The following is a 21,427-nucleotide window of genomic DNA, read 5'->3' as shown; positions in this document are numbered from 1 at the left end:
ACTTCACTTCTTGCACACTTTGTGTTGCAGATTTTAAATGGATAAAATTGCCATTTTGCTCATCAATCTACACTCAATAACCTATAATGATAAAGTGAAAATTTAGAAAATTTAGAAAAAAATCAAAAACGGATTTTGTTTACATAAGTATTCTGACCCTTTTACTATGGCACTCCAAATTGTGGTCAGGTGCATCCTGTTTGCTTTTTCCTTCAGATGTGTTTAGAATTTGGTCGGAGTCCACCTGTGGCAAATGGAATAGATTTGGCATCGTTACAAAGGCACACAAGTGTATATACATATCCACCATTCACACTACATTTCAGGACAAAAATCCAAGGAACTCTCAGTAGACCTCCATGAAAAAGTTGTAGTGAGGCATAGATCAGGGCAAGGGTATAAACCATTTCTAAAGCTATGGGTATTTCCAGCACAGTGGCCTCAGTAATTGTGAAATGAAAGAAGTTTGGAACCACCAGAACTCTTCCTGGAGTTGGCTGTCTGGCCAAACTGAGTAAGTAAGAAGGGCCTTGCTCAGGGAGGTGACCAAGAAACCAACGGTCACTGTAACAGAGCTTTGGAAGTCCTCTGCAGAGATGGGAGAACCTGCCGGAAGGACAACAATCTCGGCAGCCCTCCACCACCAGGCCTTTTATGGTAGATTGGCTAGACGAACAGGGGGATAAACTTTGGGATAAACGTCCCAAATCCAGGTGTGCAAAGCTTGTAGACTTACACAAGAAGACTCAAAGCTGGATTTACTGCCAGAAGGGCTTTGATTTTTAATACATTTACAAAAATGTCTAAAAACATGTTTTAACTTTGTCATTATGGTATATTGAGTGTAGATTGTGTAGTGTAGTTTCTGAGATACTGTCTGCCACCAACAATTATTCCACAGTCAAAGTCACTTAGATCACATTTTTCCCCCATTCTGATGGTTGAAGTGAACATTAACTAAAGCTCCTGACCCGTATCTACATGATTGTATGCATTGCACTGCTGCCACACAATTTCCTGATTAGATAATCACATGAATAATTAGGTGTAATAAAGTAAAACATTTTCCTAATAAAGTGCTCGGTGAGTGTATGCATAGTGGATTAACTCGTTTTTTTTTTTTTTTTTTGCCACAACAGAGTACTGATGCTTTTGAACTGTGTAACACATAGATAAGTAGGCAAGAGTTCATATAACCTAAAGACAAGTTGAGAATGTGAGCCATAATGAAAAAAACAAAAAAACAAAAAACATGCAACCACGGATGTACCTTCCTTATGAAAAGTCACAGGGACCATATTAGACGGCAAAAATAATTTCTTATATAGACATATTATCAAATAAATTACTACTTTTGGCACGGACTGGGGTCACAAATACTTTGGTTAATGCTTATTTTTCACGAAAGCAATCCAAACTAGCCAAGGTAGGTAACTTAATAACAGATCAATTTTCCTAACATTAAAATCGTTCGCTTAACAATGTAATGTGATGCAACGAAATAACTTCGATGCTTTAGCGACGTCATATTCACACGTAATAAGTGGCATTAGCCGACTCCCATTAATTATTTTCTCAGTGCAAATGGAATCCTCCCCTTTGTCTCTCTGTGAGAGAATAGAACTGAAACACATAAGCACACGGTTCTAGCTTCCAGGGCACCATGGCAACATGACAACAAAGACAAACCAGTCCCAGAGTAAACACCCCTAATGTAAGATACCGCTTGTGGGTTGGAGGATCTTGCTTTCAGTGTAAACCTTGCTGCTTTGCAATTAGTTTAACTGCACGTCAGTCTAACAGCGGACCCCTCCCATGGAAATCGTTAAACCAGGGCAGGAACGTAAGGCTCTGCACTGATTTACTCGTCATAATACAGTTTCCATCATGTATTTTTCCTATAGAAGCGGACCAAACAGCTAAGTAGTATCTGGGAGGAAGAAAAACAAACAAACAAAACAAAAAAACAAAAAAAACAACAACAGAACAACAATAGTTATCATTCGCAAGGAATTTAAAACATATTTTTTCTTTCATAGAGTGATCTGTTTGAATGAAGCTATGGTTGTCAAAAAGCTGGCAAAGGAATCTCAGTTGCCCTCTGTTTTGGAAGATAATGTGGCTGAGATGGAGGGTGAGCTGCTTGGTGAGAGCGAGGAGCTTGGTGGGATTGGAAGTAGACCACCCAGCAGGCCCAGAAAGCTCTACAGTAGGGGCAGTGTCGACAGCCAGGTGAGTGGACTGTGCATGCTCTCCTGCCATTGGTGCACCTGTCAGACGATGACAGTAATGCAGAAAGGTTCATTTTTCCCCCCCATTTCTTATCATTTACCACTGTATTGTTCGTCTCAAAATAAACCTACAAGCGTCATTTTTCCCAGACGCTGGACCAGATTCAATGTTTTTCCAGGTGGCTGAATGCAGATGATAAACTTTGAAAATTGTACAGTGCAGATGCTTTTTGATTATCTTTTCACCTAATTCTAGCCTATCATTTTCAATGGTTATGGATAGTGTGCCTTTGTGAAGAGTTGTCAATCCTAACTTTAAATTGAGTCTAGGAACTTCCGGTCAGCATGAGTCCAGGTCAAAATATTGTCTGTCCTTCTTCTTATTATTTTTTTATTTCATGCTTGTATAGCATATTGTGATATCCTTTATGCACCCCTGTCTGCCCCAAGAAGAACCACAACAGAAATACATTCTGCTGTATTTTAAGCATCAAAAAGAGTGAATCAATCGATCAGTCAATCATTTTGCATTTTAGTCATTTATCAAATGCTTTTAATCCTAAGCAACCTACAAAAAGGGCACAAGTTCCTCAACAATTGAAAAACAATAAAATCCATGAATAGCCAAACACATGTCGATCAATCAATCAATCAATCAATCAATCAATCATTCAAAGAATCAAGCGCCCTTACCAGCTGTGTTGTTCTCGTAGACGGTCACGAGGTCGGACGCAGACCCTCGCAGGTCGCTGAGCGGGCGCCCGGGGGAGGAGATGGCGGACGGCGGGAGCGACGGGGTGGAGGGCCCGGAGGGTGAAGACCCCGGAGAGGACACAGACGGGGGGCCCGCACAGGCGGCTGAAGACCAGGACTATGACACCGACCTGGAGATGGAAGGTGGCGGACATACACGACGCTCTTATTAAAACCGCGGCGGGTGAATCACACGTGGTGAAAGGTGTTAGAAATCAAGGGGGCACAGGCTGCCCAGATACACCAGCTCTCAGTGGAGTAGAATTACCCACAGATATGAGTCATATGCTGGACTTTAACAATCTCAGCTCCTGGCAGCTTCATTATTATTATGCTTTATCCACCCTCTGCTTTCTCCTTCTCTTGGTTTTGTTGACGATGCAGCAACTCCCACGCAGGCACCAACACACAAATCCCACTTGCACTCTCGATTAAAGGCTACTTTCTCCACCATTAATGACCATCTGTTAACGTGAGGCTCAACAACCAACGGGGGGTGGGGAGAGATAGACGTGTCTGCCATTTTAGAGAAGTGTGTTCCTGAGTGCAGTGACATCCGTAGAGCCATATTCCAGGTACATGAGGGGGGGGGACGTAACAATAAAATAACATACTCTTCATTCGGTTGAAGATGAGAAGGTGCCCTACGACCCCACTGGAGAGACGTGCTACCGTTCGGCCTGCAAGGTCTTTGGGGTGGTTCCTGTGTCCTACTTCCTGAGAAACATGCATACCAGCGAGCTGAACATGATGCATCATGGACTGGGGCCACAGGTAGGCTCCTTCCTGCTTCCTTTCATTAATTAATTAAGCAATTACTGAACCAATATTGCACTCAAGGTCATACCGTAGTACTGTATATCAGAGATAATCGCAGATGCTGATGCACAGTATAAAAGCACTTGCTTGAGTGTGATACGGCTTTCATGCAACAGTTCCTTCAGGTACGCCATTGAATACATTTTTAAAAATCTTTCTTTTTTTTTTGCAATATCTAATATCAATTAGAATGTTAGCAAAGTGGAGTGATATGTTATGGTAAAAAAGTTCCAGTGCCATGGTACTATATATCAGCACTTATGGAATGCCTCTGGTCCAATTAAATTATTTGACCAGAACTAAGCGTTGTATAATTTTTAAAAACATTTCTATATCTAAGTGTTGCCAGGGGAGTATCATTTGCCATAGTGTTGCCTGGGGACTGAGGGAAAATTTATTTCAGCTAGGTATTCCTTCCTCTCCTCATTGTGCAACAATTACTCCCCTCACAGCTCCAGGTCGATTGATCTTTACTACCTCGCTGTAGTGGAATGGAGGTCAGAAGAGCGGCCATTTTGTCTGCCTACCTCTTCAGTGTGAAAATTGGCTCACTTCGTATTCGCACACCCACCTTTTTCTCATTTAATTATCTCTATATTGTAATAGCATGCTAGATGTCAGCTACTGTATATGAATCTGTTTTGTTTTATGGTCCTGGGTTAGCATATAGTTTGTGCTTTATTGATGGTCCACTTTTCTGGTGATCTCATCAAATCAAGTCTTGGTATTGTTAGTCACATAGCTGTAGTGGGTGCACTTCTGTTCTGTTTCGCTGTCAGCTACTCAAGATGAGAGCATGCGCTTGATGAAAGTCATGTAACATAAGTGAATGTAATGATACGGTCTGAAGTTCCAGCGAGAGCTGTAGCCTCAGTGCTGTAGGGGGCACAGCTCTTCAGACGATAAGGCTGCAGCAGGCGGAGGCCCCATTTTCATAGCACAGCCCCTGGAGGCGGTTCAGTGAAAACCCATTTCCTCCCTATCAGGTAGCAGAATGAGAGAAAGCGCGGCGTCTCACTCCACAGAAAAATTCCTCCGCAGGGTACCAAAGCTCTGGCGGTTCCCTTGGTAACCAACACCTCCATCCTGAAGCTGAACCTCAGGGACAATCGCATGGAGGGCCCGGGCGGGGCCGCCATGGCGGAGATGATGACGGAGAACTGCTTCATCACAGGTGCGTGTGACCGCCGCGGCCGCCATTTTCCCTCGGCCTCCGTCCGTCGGGTTACGTGACGTTTCAGACAGTGTCAGTCGGCGTTGCCATCAATGGTTTATCCACCGTTTCCGGTTGGGGGCGGTTTAGGTACTGCTGCGGACAGGATGTTTATGGGACTGATGTTTGTGGGGGTTTCTGCCATTTTGGCTGGTCCTCTTTGCAGTTCATTTTGTCTCGCAGTTAAATTTAGCGAATTATAGCACTTGGCAATCGAGCATGTCATTAAATTATGAGGGAACCGAACAGACCTGGGTTCAAACAGTACTTGTTTTGGATTCGAATACTTTTCTCCATTTGATTAAACTTGCCTGGTGTATTAGAACAAATTAAATTAAACAAAAATATAAACCCCGCCCACACTCTCAGAAATGATTAGGTTAGTGTAGGAACATTTTTGTTCTTCAAGGATAAATTTTCCCAAATGTACCATGAAAGTACAGTAATGTTCTCTTTAGGTACAAATCAGTACATTTGTACCCAAAATGTACAAATTAATTATATATTACTGGCTTGTATGTACTTGTATGTACTGTACCTATAGGATACCTCCCCAGCGATAATAATTTGTAAATTTAGTGCATCCACTCCTCCTTGCAGGCTCAAATGCACCAGGAAAGATAAAAAGAGCACAGAAAAAAGTATTTGAATCCGAAACAAATACTATTTGAACCCAGGTCTGGAACCAAACAGGGTGCTCTGTCTTTCCAGAAATGGACCTATCTGAGAACAGGCTGGGACTGGCCGGGGCCCAGGCCATCTCTAGCATGCTGAGGGAGAACAGCACGCTGGTGAGCATCAACCTCTCGGGCAATGACTTTGACGACCACGCCGCCCGCCACCTGGCTGACGCCCTTGTGACCAATCAGAAGGTAGAGGCCCTGGACCTGAGCTATAACAGGATGGGGAACATGGCAGGTACTTCTCCGCTATATCTGCTACGCGCTAATTTAGCGTGTAGACCAGAATGTTTTTGTTGTAACCAGGAACTCACACACCTGACTGAACCAATCAAACCACCAAAATTGAGAAGCCATTAGATCAGGAGGTAAGAGTGGTCGTCTGGTAATCGGAGAGGTGCCGATTCGATCCTTCGCCCTGGGTGTGTCGAAGTGTCCCTGAGCAAGACGCCTAACCTTCAATTGCTCCCGGCGACCTTTTGGCAAGTTGGTCCTGAGGACTGGAGTTGAGAAACACTGATGCAGACACTGTGTAGCCGTTAGCCATGTACGTCTTTGCCTTCGTCCCACTAAGCATTTTAATAATAAAAAAAGATGATCAAACAAGGCGGCGCTGAGCCAATCTGAATGCCGAGATCGTCTCACACCCACCCCCCCCCCCCCCCCAGGCCCCCACCCCCCATTCACCCGCGCATCCCACAAAGCAATCACATAAGAATAATCACAGGTTTATTTGCACAATGAAAACGTATTTGCCAGTGAATATGAAACTAATATTTCCTTAGAAAAGAATGCATAAAGGTTTAATGTGCAAACAAACCAGAGGCCACAATGAACAGCTTTGTTATTAATATTTCAATATGGGACACGAGAACCGGGGGCACTGGAGTGCAGAGTGAGTAACCGCTCCGAATGAAGTGCGTTTCAAGGCAATTGCGTCAGGCGAATTTGTCCTTTTTGAAAGTTTTTCCATCAGTCTGAAGCGCGTAAACTTCTACTTGAACCTGCGGGGAACAGAACGCGCTGCGTATCCCAGCATACTCAGCACTGGCGGTGACACGCAGCATCTCCTGGGCTCCTAGGCACACCCAGGCTTTGATTGGCATGCCCAAAAAATGAAGATTGTCCCGCACCACCCCCCGCCCCCCACCCCAACTCCACAGCTGCAGATTGTAACCCCCTCATACATCGTACACACCACCACCAACCGCAGTCTGCGCTGAGAACCCCCCTTTCCCCACAACCCTTGGTCTATGATTGCAACTCTGCCGCAGCGACTGAATACTAGTGTCTCTGCAAATTGAACCTGACGGCTGCTATCACTGCACTGAGAAATGTGTGGTCTACAGACGTCTCTGTGCCAGAGAGACTCCCTCCTGCATTCAGCGCCTCGCTAAATTAAAACCAAGGGGGCAAGGGAGCTATAAAGAAAACAACACCCTCGTGTTTTCTGTAAGTGTGGAGGGAGATGATTGCCCTCTCAATGAAGAGGACAATCAAGCATGTGATTGATGCGGTCATATTGCTTTCAAACAGCTTATTTATTTGCCTGTAATGAGGAATGCCCTTCTCCCCCCTATTTGAACATACCCACTTATGGACAGTCATTTGTCGCTGTTGACCTGTGATGAAGTATTCCAATCAGTCGTGCTATGTTTTATTAGATTTCCTATGACTATTATGTCTTTGTCTGGAAAAGTAAAGGCAGATGATTGTGTCAGGCTGTGGAATCGAGCAGCAGTGAATATCAGTGGCTTGTGAAAGGAGGGCTGAGATGAGACGTATAAGAGTGCATCGCCAGGTTGTTCTTTTCTGATTTCTGCAGGGGAGCTTCTGGGAAATGCCATCGCGGAAAACACGGCAGTGAAGGACCTGAATCTGAGCTGGAACTGCATTCGCGGGAAAGGCGCCGTGTCTTTGGCGAATGGCCTGGGGGTAGTTCATACACCGGACTCACAAACCCCTTAGAAAAGTTATATACAGTACAATACAAGTCGATGAAATTAAAATATCAAACAAATATCATTGAGTATACATTACTAACTGTGATCTCACCCCTAAATAGAGTTTTATGATTTGTTTATGCCTAAAACCAATTCAACTCATTCTTAAGCAGCTGGGGTGAAAATGTTTGACAATTTGCAACAATCTGTAAACTGTGATGTCCCACAGTTCTTCTCTGAAAGAAGTCTATGTGTGATAATAAATGGCGTATGAATTACTCATTTCTCATTTCGTCAGGCGAACATATTCCTCCGAAAGGTGGACCTGTCTTACAACGGCCTGGGGAAGGAGGGGGCAGTCGCCATGGGAGACGCCCTCAAAGTCAACAACGTTCTGGAGGAGTTGAACCTGAGGTGAGATGCACAGCATGATGCTCAGCTCTCTTTTACGTTTTTGCACAACTGCCATTACGGAACCACAAAACAGAACAACAAACAATCCCTGGTGAATGCGCTGGATATCAAGCATTTAACCTGTTTATTGGTCAAGGTTTAAATTTGAAAGGCCACAGGTCAAAAGACAATTGCTGCCCTACTGTCTGTAACAACTGTAGTGTCAATGGGTGGGGAGTCGATTCCATTTTTAATTCATTGAGGTCAGGAAATGTATTGAAATTCAATTCATGAATTCGAAATGTCCATAACATTTGACAGGAATTGAATTTTAAATCTTTTCCTGAATTGACTGAAATGGAAATGACCCGGTTTTACATGTCAGAGTAATATAGATGGAAATTCAGGTGTAGGATTGGATATTCAGCCGACAGGACCACATCCTAAGAATGTGTAGCAAACATTGAGAATTGGGCGCAAGGCTTGGGAGTGCAGGTGTTGATTTCAGAAAGAACATTATATTCTGGTTTCTCTTCTGACATTGTTTTTTCCTCTCCTAGTATCAATCGGATACCCCCCGATGGAGCGATCTGCTTTGCGTCAGGACTCCAGCAAAACAAGACACTCCGAACGCTCGCCGTAAGATGACAGGGGAAAGTGTAAAAGACAGCGGGGGTACCAGACACTTCATATCTGCTCAGCGGAGATCCACAACTCCTTACGCTGCCCTGTGTCTCTCCAAACAATACATTTATTACTCCTACTGTATATGAAACAACTTCAACATCACAGTATGTGGTTATCATGTTTTCAGATATTGTAAATGTGTTTTTTTTATGCACTGCTGTGAAATACACTCACCGAGCACTTTATTAGGAACATTTTCACTTTATTACACTGCTTATTCACGTGATTATCTAATCAGCCAATTGTGTGGCAGCAGTGTAATGCATACAATCATGTAGATACAGGTCAGGAGATTCAGTAAATGTCCACATCAACCATCAGAATGGGGAAAGAATTTGATCTAAGTGACCGTGGAATGATTGTTGCTGGCAGACAGGTTAGTTTGAGTGATCTCCTGGGATTTTTAATGTACACTAATCTCTAGAGTTTGCAAAGAATGGTGCAAAAAAAAAAATCCTGTGAGCAGCAGTTCTGCAGACATAAATGTTTTGTTAATCAGAGACGTCAGAGGAATATGGTCAGACTGGTCAAAGGAAGGTGACAGTAACGCAAATAACCACACATTACAACAGTGGTATGCAGAAGAGCATCTCTGAACACATAATGCATCATAACTCTGAGTGGATAGACAACAGCAGTAGTCTAAAATACCTAATAAAGTGCTCACTGGGTGTATATACAGTTCATACATATGCAGTATATTGCCGTATATTCTGCCTGATTGAGGGCTGCCACACAAATCCTTTGAGGAACGGTGATTTATTGGGTAGAAACTGGGTGCCCTACAACAGTATTGATAAGATATGGTCACAACAACACCTGTTTGGTGTGTTTCATTAACATGCACACCAAGGTATTTCACCCAGTGTGGTTTCCTAGCTTTCTATTTTTACTGAATAATAGCAATAACAATAGCACGACAAAAATGAAAAAGAAAATATAAAAGAACATTTCAACACAAATCGACAGTTACAAGACACACTGAAATAGATAAACAGTAAAATTAATCTATGCCATAATAATACATTTAGAGAAAACTATTCAGATCTGATTAAACATAAAATAACTGATAAAACAGCACATACTTAGAAAAAAAGGACTTATGATATACTATGACATTGTTTTCTCTCTATCAATATAGTGTGGGGGAAATTGCTAACTATAACCTTTTATAGCAAAACAAGTGGATACCTGGATACCATGATGATGGTCTGTTGTCTGTGCCATGCTGGCCCACCAGCTGAACATGGTCTTACCAGCATGGTTGCCATCTCAGCCGTGTTGTTGCCAGCTTGACCATCTCCAACCCAGCTTCAGCTCAGCAGGGCCAGCATAAAACCAGGCTGGAACCAAGCTACAATTTCCACAAGGGGTGAGAATTCTGACTGGGTTTCTGTCTCTTGTTTCCAATGAAGATGGCTCGAAACCCCATGCAGACTGCCGGATGCTACAGCTTGCTGAAAGCCATTAAAGAAAACCCAGAGTCCGCTGTGGAGTTTCTGGATTTCTCTGTGAGTCACCATTCCCCTTGGTTAGCCCTCTGCCTTCTGCTCTCTCACACATTTGCTGTGTTTACTGAAATAGGAGCATCGCTTGCCATTTTGTTTCTCAGGACATCCCGGTGAACCAGGAATTCATTGACTTGTACGAGGAGGTCAAAGAAGTATTTCCCAACCTGCGCGTGCAACACGGAGGCTGCCTTGGCAAAAACAAAAAGCCAAAGTTGAAGGTAAGCGATAACACAACAGTGAGGGGACTCTGTGACAGGCGTCAGTTCTAGTATTCCACCTGAAGGGGGCAAGGTGACTGAAATGCCCTGCACCCCACTACTGGGCTCTCAGTCACCTATTGTTGCTAGTTTTTGCACCAGCTGAGGACGTAGGTTTGTTTGAGCTTTTAAATGAATTCTGATTTGGACTGGACACTTGACAGCGGACAAACATAATGGCCACCCATTGTTATTCAGAGAAGAACCCAGCTTAAAATGAGAATGTATGAATGTTCAATTTAGCCAGTGCTCATAAATCTGTGAGCCCTTGGTGGCATCTGTTTTATTACATGTCTCCCCTTCACTTTGTCATTAGTATGCCCACCAGAAAGGGAAGAACCCAGAAGATCAGCATGTGTGCTGTGTTTTCCTGACTCTCCAGAGCATAATTAGAGAAGTGCTATATTTAATCAGATTGATAAGGGTCACCCACACATCTCCCAGGCCCCCTTCAGCACTGCTCTGATATTTATTCAGCCCCTAGACTGAAGGAGCATCTACACTTTTAAGTGTTCAAGGTCTGAAGATATATTTCTTACTGTGAAGCATCTGCACTGAAAGTATCTTCCAAGTGAAACAGCGTTCAGAAATATTGGGTGATGCTTAATCCTTCGAGGAAACACACATAATAAATGTAAATGGTGTTAATCAACACACAATTTAATAAAACCACAAAAGAAAATGGCTACCTTTTTTATTTAAACAGTAAACAGTATCAATGAAGGCTTTTCTGGTTTTGCTGGAGGATGCAGGCAACAGTAACCCTGGAGAGCCTAAAAAGCTAATGTGGGGACAAACTAGTGCACCACTTTAATTAAATTACATTTTAATATAATTGTATAATCCCCCCAAACATATTCATATTCATATATATATACATGATTAAAATAATGTTTAATGCACGTTATCTATCTGTATATCTGTCTACCTGCCTATCTGTCTGTCTAATATATTCAATGGATGTTGAAATGTGATGCATATATAAACACATACTGTATTATTGTGTAATGTATATGTGATATTGAATGGATATGGGAATTTGCTTCTCAGGACGCGTCGGAGATACAGGGGAACACAGAATCAGCTGATAAAACTGAAGATCAGGGACAGGCACTAATATAGCTGATACTGGCAACCAGTGAAGAGGATTACTACTTTAGCTGATTTTGGATCCACTCTGCACCAATTAAATTTTACAGCAGCAGGTAGCTGCTTCAAAGCCTGGAGAAACATGCTATTATTGCTAATTAAATGCTAATTGAAAATACTAAGCTAATGTTGCTTGCGCTTAACATGCCATATTGTATCTTAGCAATTTATACAAACAGACAAACAAACAAACAAACATTTTGTAACATTTTTTAACTGTAGTGTGATACATTTGCAAATCTATACTTCAATAAACGGGCTTTTATATGATTGAAAGTGCTATTTGTTTGAAAATGTTGCCAATAAAACATGCAAACATAAAAATGATGGGACATTGCATTTTGTCAATCTGAAAAACAAACGATTCTATTATGTGGTGTTGTCCAGTGGAGTCTAGAAAAAGTGATTAAACAAACGAAGACATTAAAGTAAAAAAATACGACAGTTGGCGATATTTAATATGTTGTTCTGTATGTAGACGTGAATGATAAATGTGTGTTGATTTTTCTATTGCCACATTGTTCCGACCGTGGCTCACGTCATCCACGCGCATACAAACTCTGGCGCAGGCAGAAGCAGACAGACCTGGGTGACGGATTGACTCGTGTGAATATCGCTGTGTCAGACAGTGCCCGGTTTACTAAGCATTTAGCTAGATCAGTTCCTGGACAAGGGTGTTTGGAAAGAATAAACACAGAAGATGGCGGCGACGTGGTGCTTAAAGTTGCAGAAAAACCAGCTGCTCCTATATAAGAATTCTTTGCAGCTGCTGGTCTTTCAAAGGTAAATTTATCACCTTGAAGGCGAGAGTGCCTGCATTAGGTGGCTATGTCATGCATTATTAGAGTTTACGATCTAAGTACAGAGTATGATTTCGGGCTTGTTTTCAGGTCCATTGTCAAATGTATAATGTACAATATAGCAAACCTGGAATTAATTCAGTCAACGCTGCCAGGTGCTATTGTGTTTGTTTGAATATAGACCTGAAAAGAATACTGCCGCATACTTTGTTATCTTACTGTACGTCACTGCTAGACGAGCAAGCTGTGATATCGACTACTCGTTAACAATTGTGTGTGTGCATAAACTAGTTCATTCATTTCCCCCCACTGGCTTTACATAATGCAGATCGTAGAAATAACGCATGTATGCATAATGTTATGGGACTTTTAACAAGGGTACACACACTTAATCATTTGCATTGCCAGTGAACTTCGCCCCATTGAAGATTAGCTTGGTGTTGTCACATGACACGGGCAATCTGTACAGCCCAAGCAAAAGGCCTTCCTAGGATTGCATAGAGGGTCTTGGGGCTTCAGTGGTTGACGAGGACTGGCAATATGTGCAGTTTACCGTGACTATCATTCTCACTTAAATTTGTGCATGCATGCTGACCGCAGTTGAGTATAAAACGGCCATGACCATGCGTTTTAAATGCTACTGTAGGCTACTTCCTTAGCCATATGCTTGTTTGTTCTGGAATACTGTGAGTGTTCCAAACGGTGCAATGTACGGATGTATAAGTGTGGACATTTCTTGGTGTCTCCTTAGAGGTTTTGCAGAGAAAGGTGACAAGAACTGGTTCCGATCCCTATTTGTGCACAAAGTGGAAGCCAGGAAGGATGCCCATTCCAACCTACTGTCAAAGAAGGAGACTAGCAACTTGTATAAAATTCAGTGTGAGTACAGGATTTACTATTAAAGTCAGTTAAGAAAATCACAAACATGTACTGCCCACCACCCACCCACCCATCAATATTTTCAACTTCAACTTGAACTTGAACTTGAACTTGAACTTGTAGCTTCAACTTAAAACTTAACTTTCCTTAATAAACTGTTGTTTTTTTTTTTTAGTTACCACAATTCTTGCATAACTGGTTGTTTTTTGTTAACAAACGTTTCCATATTACACCTTGCAAATATAATTACATGTATTGAGATTGTTGTTTTACATGTGTCTTAGGGGGTTTGGTTTGTATAAAAATCAAAAAAAGTCTCAACATTGTGTCATCGTAGCCATATATATCTAATCGGGAGCACACTCACATGTGCTTTTAATATATACATATGCCTGGGGTGATGTTCAGAAGCACAAGCCAACGCTTCTGATCTATATTATGATAAATGTAATAGGACTGTCATGGACATTTAAAACTGGAGGCCACACACTTGTGCATAGGTGATATGAGCTGGTAGCTAAAGCTACAGTACTGTTTGTTCCTTCACTCTTTCGACTGCTGTCTGACCCTACTGCCCATAAACTCTGAATATTTCTGCTTTTCAGTTCATAATGTGAAGCCAGACTGTCTGGCAGCCTACAACAGCCTGACGTGAGTCTTTTATAGCTTTCTCTGCATCTCTGCTTCAGAAAATGGTTGCCGCCTGAATGATTTTCTCTCAGTCTTGTGTAGTTTGTATCGCTACCTTTCACCCTTTAAGCCTTGTGGTTTGAGGAGTGTAAAGGGCAGGCCAACCGAAGACAGTGGTGCAGTTCTCCCATTGAGGATAGGCTACTTGGCTTGATAACCACTAGACTACAGGGGCAGCCAACACTTTAGTCCAGCACCTTAGCCACTAGGCTGTATAGGTGTTGAACCCAGAAGGTTGGTGGTTCACTGTGCCCCAGTGTAGCCACAATAAGATCAGTGTAACTGGTGGGCCCTTGAGCAAGGCCCTTAACCCCACATTGCTACAGGGGGGATTGTCCCCTGCTTTGCCTAATCAACTGGATACTTGCATAAAAGTGACAGACTGCAATGGAATGGAATGTAATGACATGAAGGCTGCTGCACTTGTCTGTACCCTGAATAGGGCGGAGGAGCAGACTCGACTCCATTTCGATGAGGACTATCCCTGTGAAGTGATAGGAAGCTGGAATACTTGGTACGGAGAGCAAGACCAGGCTGGTGAGACCATACATTTCAAAAACGGCTTCTTTAACTAGTCTTGACAGTAGATTTAACAAGTTAATTGTATCCATAGAATTAAAGTCCAAAGCAATAAGCTTTAAAGGCATCAGATTTGTGCTTTTTACCCCCTCCTATGTTCCGTAAGTTGGCCTTCTTGTAAACGGTACAACAGTGACACCTGCTGGTCTTTTGTTGTAGTGCACCTTTGGCGGTACTCTGGGGGTTATCCAGCCTTGACCGAATGTCTCAATAAGCTGAAGAAGAATAAGGTATCATAATACTACTATTACTGCTGCAACTACTGCCAATAATACTTACATTTATTATACAGTGATTTTCATTCATGTAGATAATCAGAATAAAAGGGGAGGTGGTAAAAATGCATTAGATAATTTAGCACTGACAAAATAAATACATTTAAATCTGCCACAGGCCTTACAGAGCATGTCTTTATGCCAGTCTGAGATGCCTCTGGGAGAGTTTCAGATGACTAGGACACACACACACAGACACACAACATACAACAGAACACACAACACACAGCCTGAAAACATTAGCCAAACCTCCATTCCAAGCAGACGCAGGGACCACCAGAACACGTAGTATGCTATTTTGGGAAAAGGTAACAAAACACAAATTTATGTTGTTTCACTACGACTTATTCACAAGTTTCTGTTACTTGTTGTCCACATTAAACCTAGCGATGTGCCTTTCCTCCTTTCTGTCTTTTAGGAGTACCTGGAGTTTCGTCAGGAGAGGAGTAAAATGCTGACCTCACGACGGAACCAGCTCCTCCTCGAGTTCAGTTTCTGGAATGAGCCGACCCCCAGGAGTGGACCAAACATCTACGAAATGCGCACCTACAGGCTAAAGGTATACCGTGTCTATGCGCACCTACAGGCTAAAGGTAGGCCTTGTCTCGGATTGTTAATCTGAGGGATATGGGCTAACAATGTTTGCACTAATTAGTGTGACTCCATGACTTTGACTTGCCCTAGCTCCATTACTGTATGTCATACAGAAATAGGTCTCAGATTGTTCATCTGATTTGGCCATATAAGAAACCATTGGAACTGAAAGAACAATTTCAGCATCAATGTGGACCTACTGGCTAAAGTATTTAGGGATCCTTTGTGGTGTTCCTATCAACCTGCGTGTGAAGCCCCCTGCAATGGCACTGAAATTAGTGATGAAATGCATGGTGCTGTCAAGAGCACCACTGCAGAACTGGCTGCATTTGTCATTTTGGGCAATTGAAGGTATGTGCAGTACTGGAGCCAGTATTCTGTTGCTAAGACCAACTGAAAAGGGGAAAACCTGACGTGATATATCCTGAAATGGGGGCAGCCTATAGCCCTATAGTGGCTAAGTTTTTGGCTTGCGTGTTTAAATTTTCCAATTCTCCAAGGCAAAGGAGTTGTAGTGCAGATGTTGTTCTTTGAGAAGGAAAATAATTGTTAAAATCTCTCCATTTTAGAGTGCACTGCATAACCAAAATGCAATATTCTCTCCATTTCTCTTGTAGCCAGGGACAATGCTTGAATGGGGAAATCACTGGTAAGTACAAGATTGAAATTGTGAAATTACTCAATTGAAAATATTTATTGGTGAGTGTTGTGTTGTTGGTATGTCATCTCTCATTCTGCTGCTATATTTGTACTGTCATAATGGATAATATAATTTTTATTCACAGCCAATAAAAAAAGTAGCTTATTAACTTAAAAAGTCACCACATGGAAATCAAAACATGTGATAAGATTTTTGTTGGCAGTCTAGGGGTATACACTGTTTTCATCGATTCCTAGTCACGTAGGTTAATCCTGTCGGACTTTCGCTAGGGCTCGAGGTATCAAGCATCGGCAGGAAAACCAGGAGGCGGTGGGCGGCTTCTACTCACAGATTGGGGACCTGTACGTCGTCCACCATTTGTGGGGTGAGTCAACCTTACGATGTCAGTTGACTCGGTAATCCTGCTTTTGGATACTGGCCCCGGGTTTGTCTGCACTGTTGATGACATAACTCTGGATGCCCTTATGTGCTTAAGCTGTAAATTGCTCTGGATACAAGCGTCTGCTAGGTGAATGTAATGTAGTGTAATGTACGGTGGCTTGCTGCTGGGAGCCACCATCACACACAGACAACATACTGAGTGCATGGAGAGAAATGCTAATATGTGCATGCTCGCATGTGTAGTTGTGTTTTGCTGGCATGTGTAACTGTTTTGCTAGCCCATGTCACTATGTTTTGCTTGCATGTCTAACTCTGTTTTGCTAGCTCTTGTAACTGTGTTTTGCTAGCATGTGTAATTGTGTTTTGCTAGTCCGTGTAGCACTGATTTGCTAGCCTATGTAACTGTGTTTTGCTTGCATTTCTAATTGTGTTTTGCTAGCACATGTAACTGATTTTGTGTCCTGCCTGTAGCCTATAAGAGCCTGCAGTCCAGAGAGGAAACTCGGAGCGCTGCCTGGCAGAACGACGGCTGGGACTCTTTGGTGTATTACACCGGTGAGGAAAATCCACTTTTCCCTCCATATGCCAATCATATTTCAAGGGATTAACCTTTCCGCGAACCTACGCGCTTCGCGACTAAGGGAAGAGAAAAGAAAATTTAAGATGAGCCAGTTGACAGGAATTAAATGCTTTACTGAGGACGACCATGATTCTAGGCTACACAAAAAAAGGCAGAAGACTCTGGCAGAATCATGTCACAGAGGGCGACAGTAATCCATAGAGACAGGCCTCAGTGTCTTCCAATGGGCAGTGCAGGGCTCTTCATGTCTGCTTCACAACAGTCATTTATCACTGTTGACATATATTTTTTAAATATTTAACTATATTTGTGGCCTTTGCTATAAGGTGGGACCTCATTTTATATTGGGGGAAAAACACTGAGGCGAAATGTACAGACCTAAAAGGTTGGAATAAAAACAAGCTCATGCAGAGCCTTTAGGAGGTTGCGTAGGACACTGTTCCAGCTGGAGTGGATATTGTTTTAGCCGCTTGAAGCCAGTACAGTATGAGAGCCTGTGGGCAGCCGTTCTCTGTTACTGCCCTTATCGGTGAAGGGCACTGTCGAATGATGAAGTTACAAAATAATTCATTCTCCATTCAGACTGGTATCGCTGTGAGACCTCAGCGTGGGCTGCTCGGTCTTCACTTTGAATGCCACTGCTGCGTGAACGTAACCTTCACTCCTCCCTGTTTTTCAGTACCACTCATCCGGAGCATGGAGTCCAGAATCATGATCCCCACAAAGAACTCCCCTCTACAGTAACCTACAATGACCAGGATCTCTGCTTCCGCAAGCCAAGAATGTTATAAGTTGTTACACAAGAGAGACAAGTAAAGGGATCTTGTACAGTCAGTTCTACTCCCCCCCCCCCCCCCCCCTTCTTTCCCCCCCCCTTCTTTTCCCTCCCCCAGCCCCCCTGTCATAAATATGGTTGTCACAGTGACCTACATCAGAGTTCAGAGGAAGGGTTCCAAGACTGGCTCCAATAAAAACCATTTCGGAATTGACCGCCATTATCTCGACGCGTAGCCAAACATTGCAGTAGCTTATCAGAGAAGGTGGACAGCCCGTGCCTCGTATGGGACAGATTGTTGTGTCTGTGTGCCTTAAGGGTGTCGTAAACCAGGGCCGCTCAGTGACTGCCTGGGAGGGACCCAGTCACCCTTTCTAGCCCTCTTGAACCCGTGACTTGATTGCTTGAATCTGGTGTGCCACGGGCGTTGCTGGAATGAAAGCCTACAGAAACCTCGACCCACCAGGGCAAAGATTGAGCAGTCTTTTCTTTAATTCCTGGCCCACGTGCAGCCTGGTTCTCCCTAGCGGTTATCTTGTGCCTGTCTATGGAGCAGTATCTGTTGCTTTATGGGCACACCCGTTCCTAATCTGCTTAGTGTCTGCTGGGTAAAGCTCTGCGAAGGCCTCGCATTCACAAATGGTGTCATTTAAGGAGGCTGTGGAAAGCCACAACAATCACAGCGATAATAATTTGTTTCTTTATCTCGGGCACTGCCGATAACGCGGCAAGTGTGCCGGGGCCATAAAATTGAAATCACAAATCATCATAAGTTGACTTTTCCCCCAAGTCCTGCAGCCAATATGCTGCGTTTGACAAATGCCTGGTCATTACTGTCTGTCCAGTGCGGTGGCAGAATGTCTGTAATCTTCTCAGAGTCCTGCTACTGCGAGTGCTGTTGTGCTACACGGACTGCCTGCCTCTTTGGTAGACTAGCTGTTGTTGTTTTTAGATCAGGGGTCTGCATCCCTGTTCTTAGTCCCGCTGGGGGTTATTTATTTTTTTGCCACAAAATCAGCTAATGATTTGAACCAAAGAAAGCAGGTGCAGTGAGATAATCGCACCAAGGAAATTCAGCTGACACCGTGGCTCTCCAGGACCAGGGGTTGCCGACCCCAGATTCGGTTGGAAGGCTTCCATGTTCTAACTGTTGATTAATCTGGCAATACCTTGGAAACTAGGGAAATTTAAATTCAGTGCAACTCCAGTGATACTTACAATTTTGTTTTGGAGTCGATGTAGTTTCCTGCTGATAAATGATGATGCCAGTATTCAGTGTTAGGACTCACATCTGAGCTCTTTTAAATTCAGCGATTTAGAACCCCCCAACAAGGTAGGACTACATACTTTTTGTAGATTCTTATTTTTTTCTTAATTTTAAGTTGTGTAGTGATATCCTTTAGCCACCGAAAGTGTTGACAATAAATGTTTGGTGGCATCAGTAATGCTAATAATTCCGAATTGCTGAACTAACTGCCCCTCACTGTTCTCCAGTATTTTAAGCACAAAATGGAGGAGTGGGATAGATAAAATATGAAACATTATTTTCCCCATTCAGTCTTGTTGATGATAAATCCCCTGAGTCTGTGTGACCAGAGCTATTTGTGACTAGGAGGCTTAACAACAAGCTAATCAGCTCAATGACGTTTGAAATAAAAAAATAAAAATAAAAATGCTTGAGAGAAACCATCAGTGATTGCACCATTGCATTAGCTATTTAAATCACAAACCACTTGATTGGTATACCCTGACTCTTAAGTGCAAACCATAAGTGTTAAGATAATGAATGTTTGCTAATTCTTTGCAGTGAGCGTATTGGGAGGTGAGTGGGAGAGTATCGGTCAAATACGTAATTGTTTTTGATTCAAATGTTTTTTCTGTGCTCGATTGATCTTGCCTAGTGCAGATGAGCGAGTGAAGAGGACCAGAAGGCGGCGATTGCACTTTTCAAGAGTATTTCATAGGTTCCAATACACTAAACAAGCTCACTAAAGTGTAGAAACGTATTTGAATCTGAAACAATTACATAATTGATATACATATCAGCTACAGTACAGTAGAGTAGTATTTGAAACACTCAAGTCATTCCAGTTTACTGCAGATATGCATTTCCTCTTGGTCACCTGTATTCAGCAAGGTCATTGAAATGCAGATCTGTGAATGTGAACAATATGCATTTATTTTATTGGATATGGTTTTATTTACAGTAGTGATTCACCCAATTATAGAAATGTGACTAAGTAAATTAACAAGATAAATCACTAGAAACAGTCAGCCTGCACTGTAGTTTTGTTATGTGTAAAATATGTGCAATAAGCTCAGTAATCAGGGAGAACTTGACTACATCATCAAGTCTGTTCAGTTAATTTTAGAGCTGTTTGAATGCAGACACTCTCAAGTATAAATGTATCCAATTATTTTAATCAAGGTCTGTGATCATTTTGCAGAATCATGAAATTATGTGCAAAATAAATAATTATTCGTAGCATTCTGTATCCAGTACTTATCAAACATGCACCTTATATTTTTCCTTTGTAGTAGTTTTTTTTCATATTCTCCATTCAACCTTGTTTTGAGAGATTTTGAGTGAATGTTGTTCTGAGTACATGGGAATAATCTAAACTTTCCACGTGAAACATGCCTTATGCATCTCTTCATCAGCTGTCAACATCGCAACATATGTCACTCATACATGCATAAACCTACAAGGTTATTTGCATAAAAATCAGCCTGTACATGTCACACTTAGACAAATGGGCAATAAAACTATGGTCTGGTTGCTTGTGTGGCAGACTCTGGAAGTTGTACAAACTAACTTGAATGGTTGCTTAAAAAAGAAAATTGGTTTCATTTTGATCATTTATATGTCACGCATTCAAAAAAAAAAAAATCTCCGCAAAGGATGCACTCTTGATTCCTTGCTCAAGCACCCTTCGGGAGCCTCCTAGCTCCTAGTTCCTAGCTGCTTCAAGGAGCATTTAACAGCCTGTCATGTCCTTAAAGGTGGTGGACCTCGATTGATTTCTGGGTTAGTCGAGGACTCAGGAGACATGGATGGGTAATATAACTAGGACGAGCCGTGTGTGGTGTGTGTGGCTCCACACAGATGTTTCACATAGGAATAGGAAAGAGACCAGACCTGAATCTCCAAACACAAACATCAAGTGAGGTTAAAACCCCTTCTGTGGGATCACTCATTTATTCATGAAGATGGAGCAGGTTATAGGTCTGTTATACCTTGGTTAGGGCCTTAGACCCGTTTTCCTGACTAGCGTATCATTGGGAAACTGGCTGCTCTGACTGTCCCAAGTTGTAAACTACTGTGCCTGTAGACACCCTAGAGTGAAAGCATGTGTGCTTACCCGGTCCAGAAAGTGTTAAGGACGTACTAGCTTCTGACTTTCTTGTTGAACAGGGTAAAACACCTTCTCACCTCTGTCCAATTACCTCCAACCTAGTGCTTGCTTATTCGATGCAGAATAACTGAGCATAGTTGGCATGAGTGAACAGTGATGCAGTTTTCAACATTAAACCATCCATCCATCCATTCATCCATCCAGGTCGCAGGGGGGCTGGA

At 42.5% G+C, this 21,427-nt stretch overlaps 2 protein-coding genes across 3 annotated transcripts; both read left to right on the top strand.

Moving 5' to 3' along the window:
• The first annotated feature begins 1,824 nt into the window (after positions 1–1,824).
• Positions 1,825–11,960, top strand: lrrc74b (leucine rich repeat containing 74B). 2 transcript variants are annotated; one of them, XM_061261607.1, is made up of 11 exons: positions 1,825–2,232; positions 2,945–3,128; positions 3,616–3,758; positions 4,845–4,977; positions 5,728–5,934; positions 7,522–7,631; positions 7,938–8,053; positions 8,593–8,671; positions 10,135–10,230; positions 10,332–10,448; positions 11,538–11,960. In XM_061261607.1, the coding sequence occupies exons 1-11, from the start codon at positions 2,062–2,064 to the stop codon at positions 11,607–11,609; spliced, it is 1,428 nt and encodes a 475-aa protein (XP_061117591.1). In that variant the 5' UTR covers positions 1,825–2,061; the 3' UTR covers positions 11,610–11,960. The 2 variants fall into 2 exon arrangements, 1 of the variants encoding a protein (XP_061117591.1); XR_009710055.1 differs by lacking the exon at positions 11,538–11,960 and having other exon boundaries at positions 8,593–8,823; positions 10,332–10,367.
• A 242-nt stretch (positions 11,961–12,202) lies between these two features.
• On the top strand, positions 12,203–17,939 carry nipsnap1 (nipsnap homolog 1 (C. elegans)). The gene is made up of 10 exons (XM_061260160.1): positions 12,203–12,419; positions 13,188–13,315; positions 13,921–13,966; positions 14,448–14,542; positions 14,744–14,814; positions 15,278–15,418; positions 16,071–16,102; positions 16,384–16,478; positions 16,967–17,050; positions 17,755–17,939. Exons 1-10 carry the CDS (start codon positions 12,337–12,339, stop codon positions 17,817–17,819), a joined length of 840 nt encoding a protein of 279 aa, XP_061116144.1. The 5' UTR covers positions 12,203–12,336; the 3' UTR covers positions 17,820–17,939.
• Positions 17,940–21,427: the final 3,488 nt, after the last annotated feature.

This window comes from Conger conger, chromosome 11 (assembly GCF_963514075.1).
Source record: "Conger conger chromosome 11, fConCon1.1, whole genome shotgun sequence".
NCBI classification, from domain to species: domain Eukaryota; kingdom Metazoa; phylum Chordata; class Actinopteri; order Anguilliformes; family Congridae; genus Conger; species Conger conger.
The sequence above is the reverse complement of the archived record's forward strand: the minus strand, read 5'-3'. Positions and strand labels throughout refer to the sequence as shown.

What these genes read in the sequence shown, in the direction of transcription:
- lrrc74b (XM_061261607.1), top strand. Translation starts at nt 2,062, where the DNA reads ATGGTTGTCAAAAAGCTGGCAAAGGAATCTCAGTTGCCCTCTGTTTTG. An exon ending in GGAGAACTGCTTCATCACAG is followed by an intron (nt 4,978 to 5,727) that starts GTGCGTGTGACC and finishes CTGTCTTTCCAG; the next exon opens with AAATGGACCTATCTGAGAAC. An exon ending in CTGGAGGAGTTGAACCTGAG is followed by an intron (nt 8,054 to 8,592) that starts GTGAGATGCACA and finishes TTCCTCTCCTAG; the next exon opens with TATCAATCGGATACCCCCCG.
- nipsnap1 (XM_061260160.1), top strand. Translation starts at nt 12,337, where the DNA reads ATGGCGGCGACGTGGTGCTTAAAGTTGCAGAAAAACCAGCTGCTCCTA. An exon ending in ATAAGCTGAAGAAGAATAAG is followed by an intron (nt 14,815 to 15,277) that starts GTATCATAATAC and finishes TCTGTCTTTTAG; the next exon opens with GAGTACCTGGAGTTTCGTCA. An exon ending in TGCGCACCTACAGGCTAAAG is followed by an intron (nt 15,419 to 16,070) that starts GTATACCGTGTC and finishes TTTCTCTTGTAG; the next exon opens with CCAGGGACAATGCTTGAATG.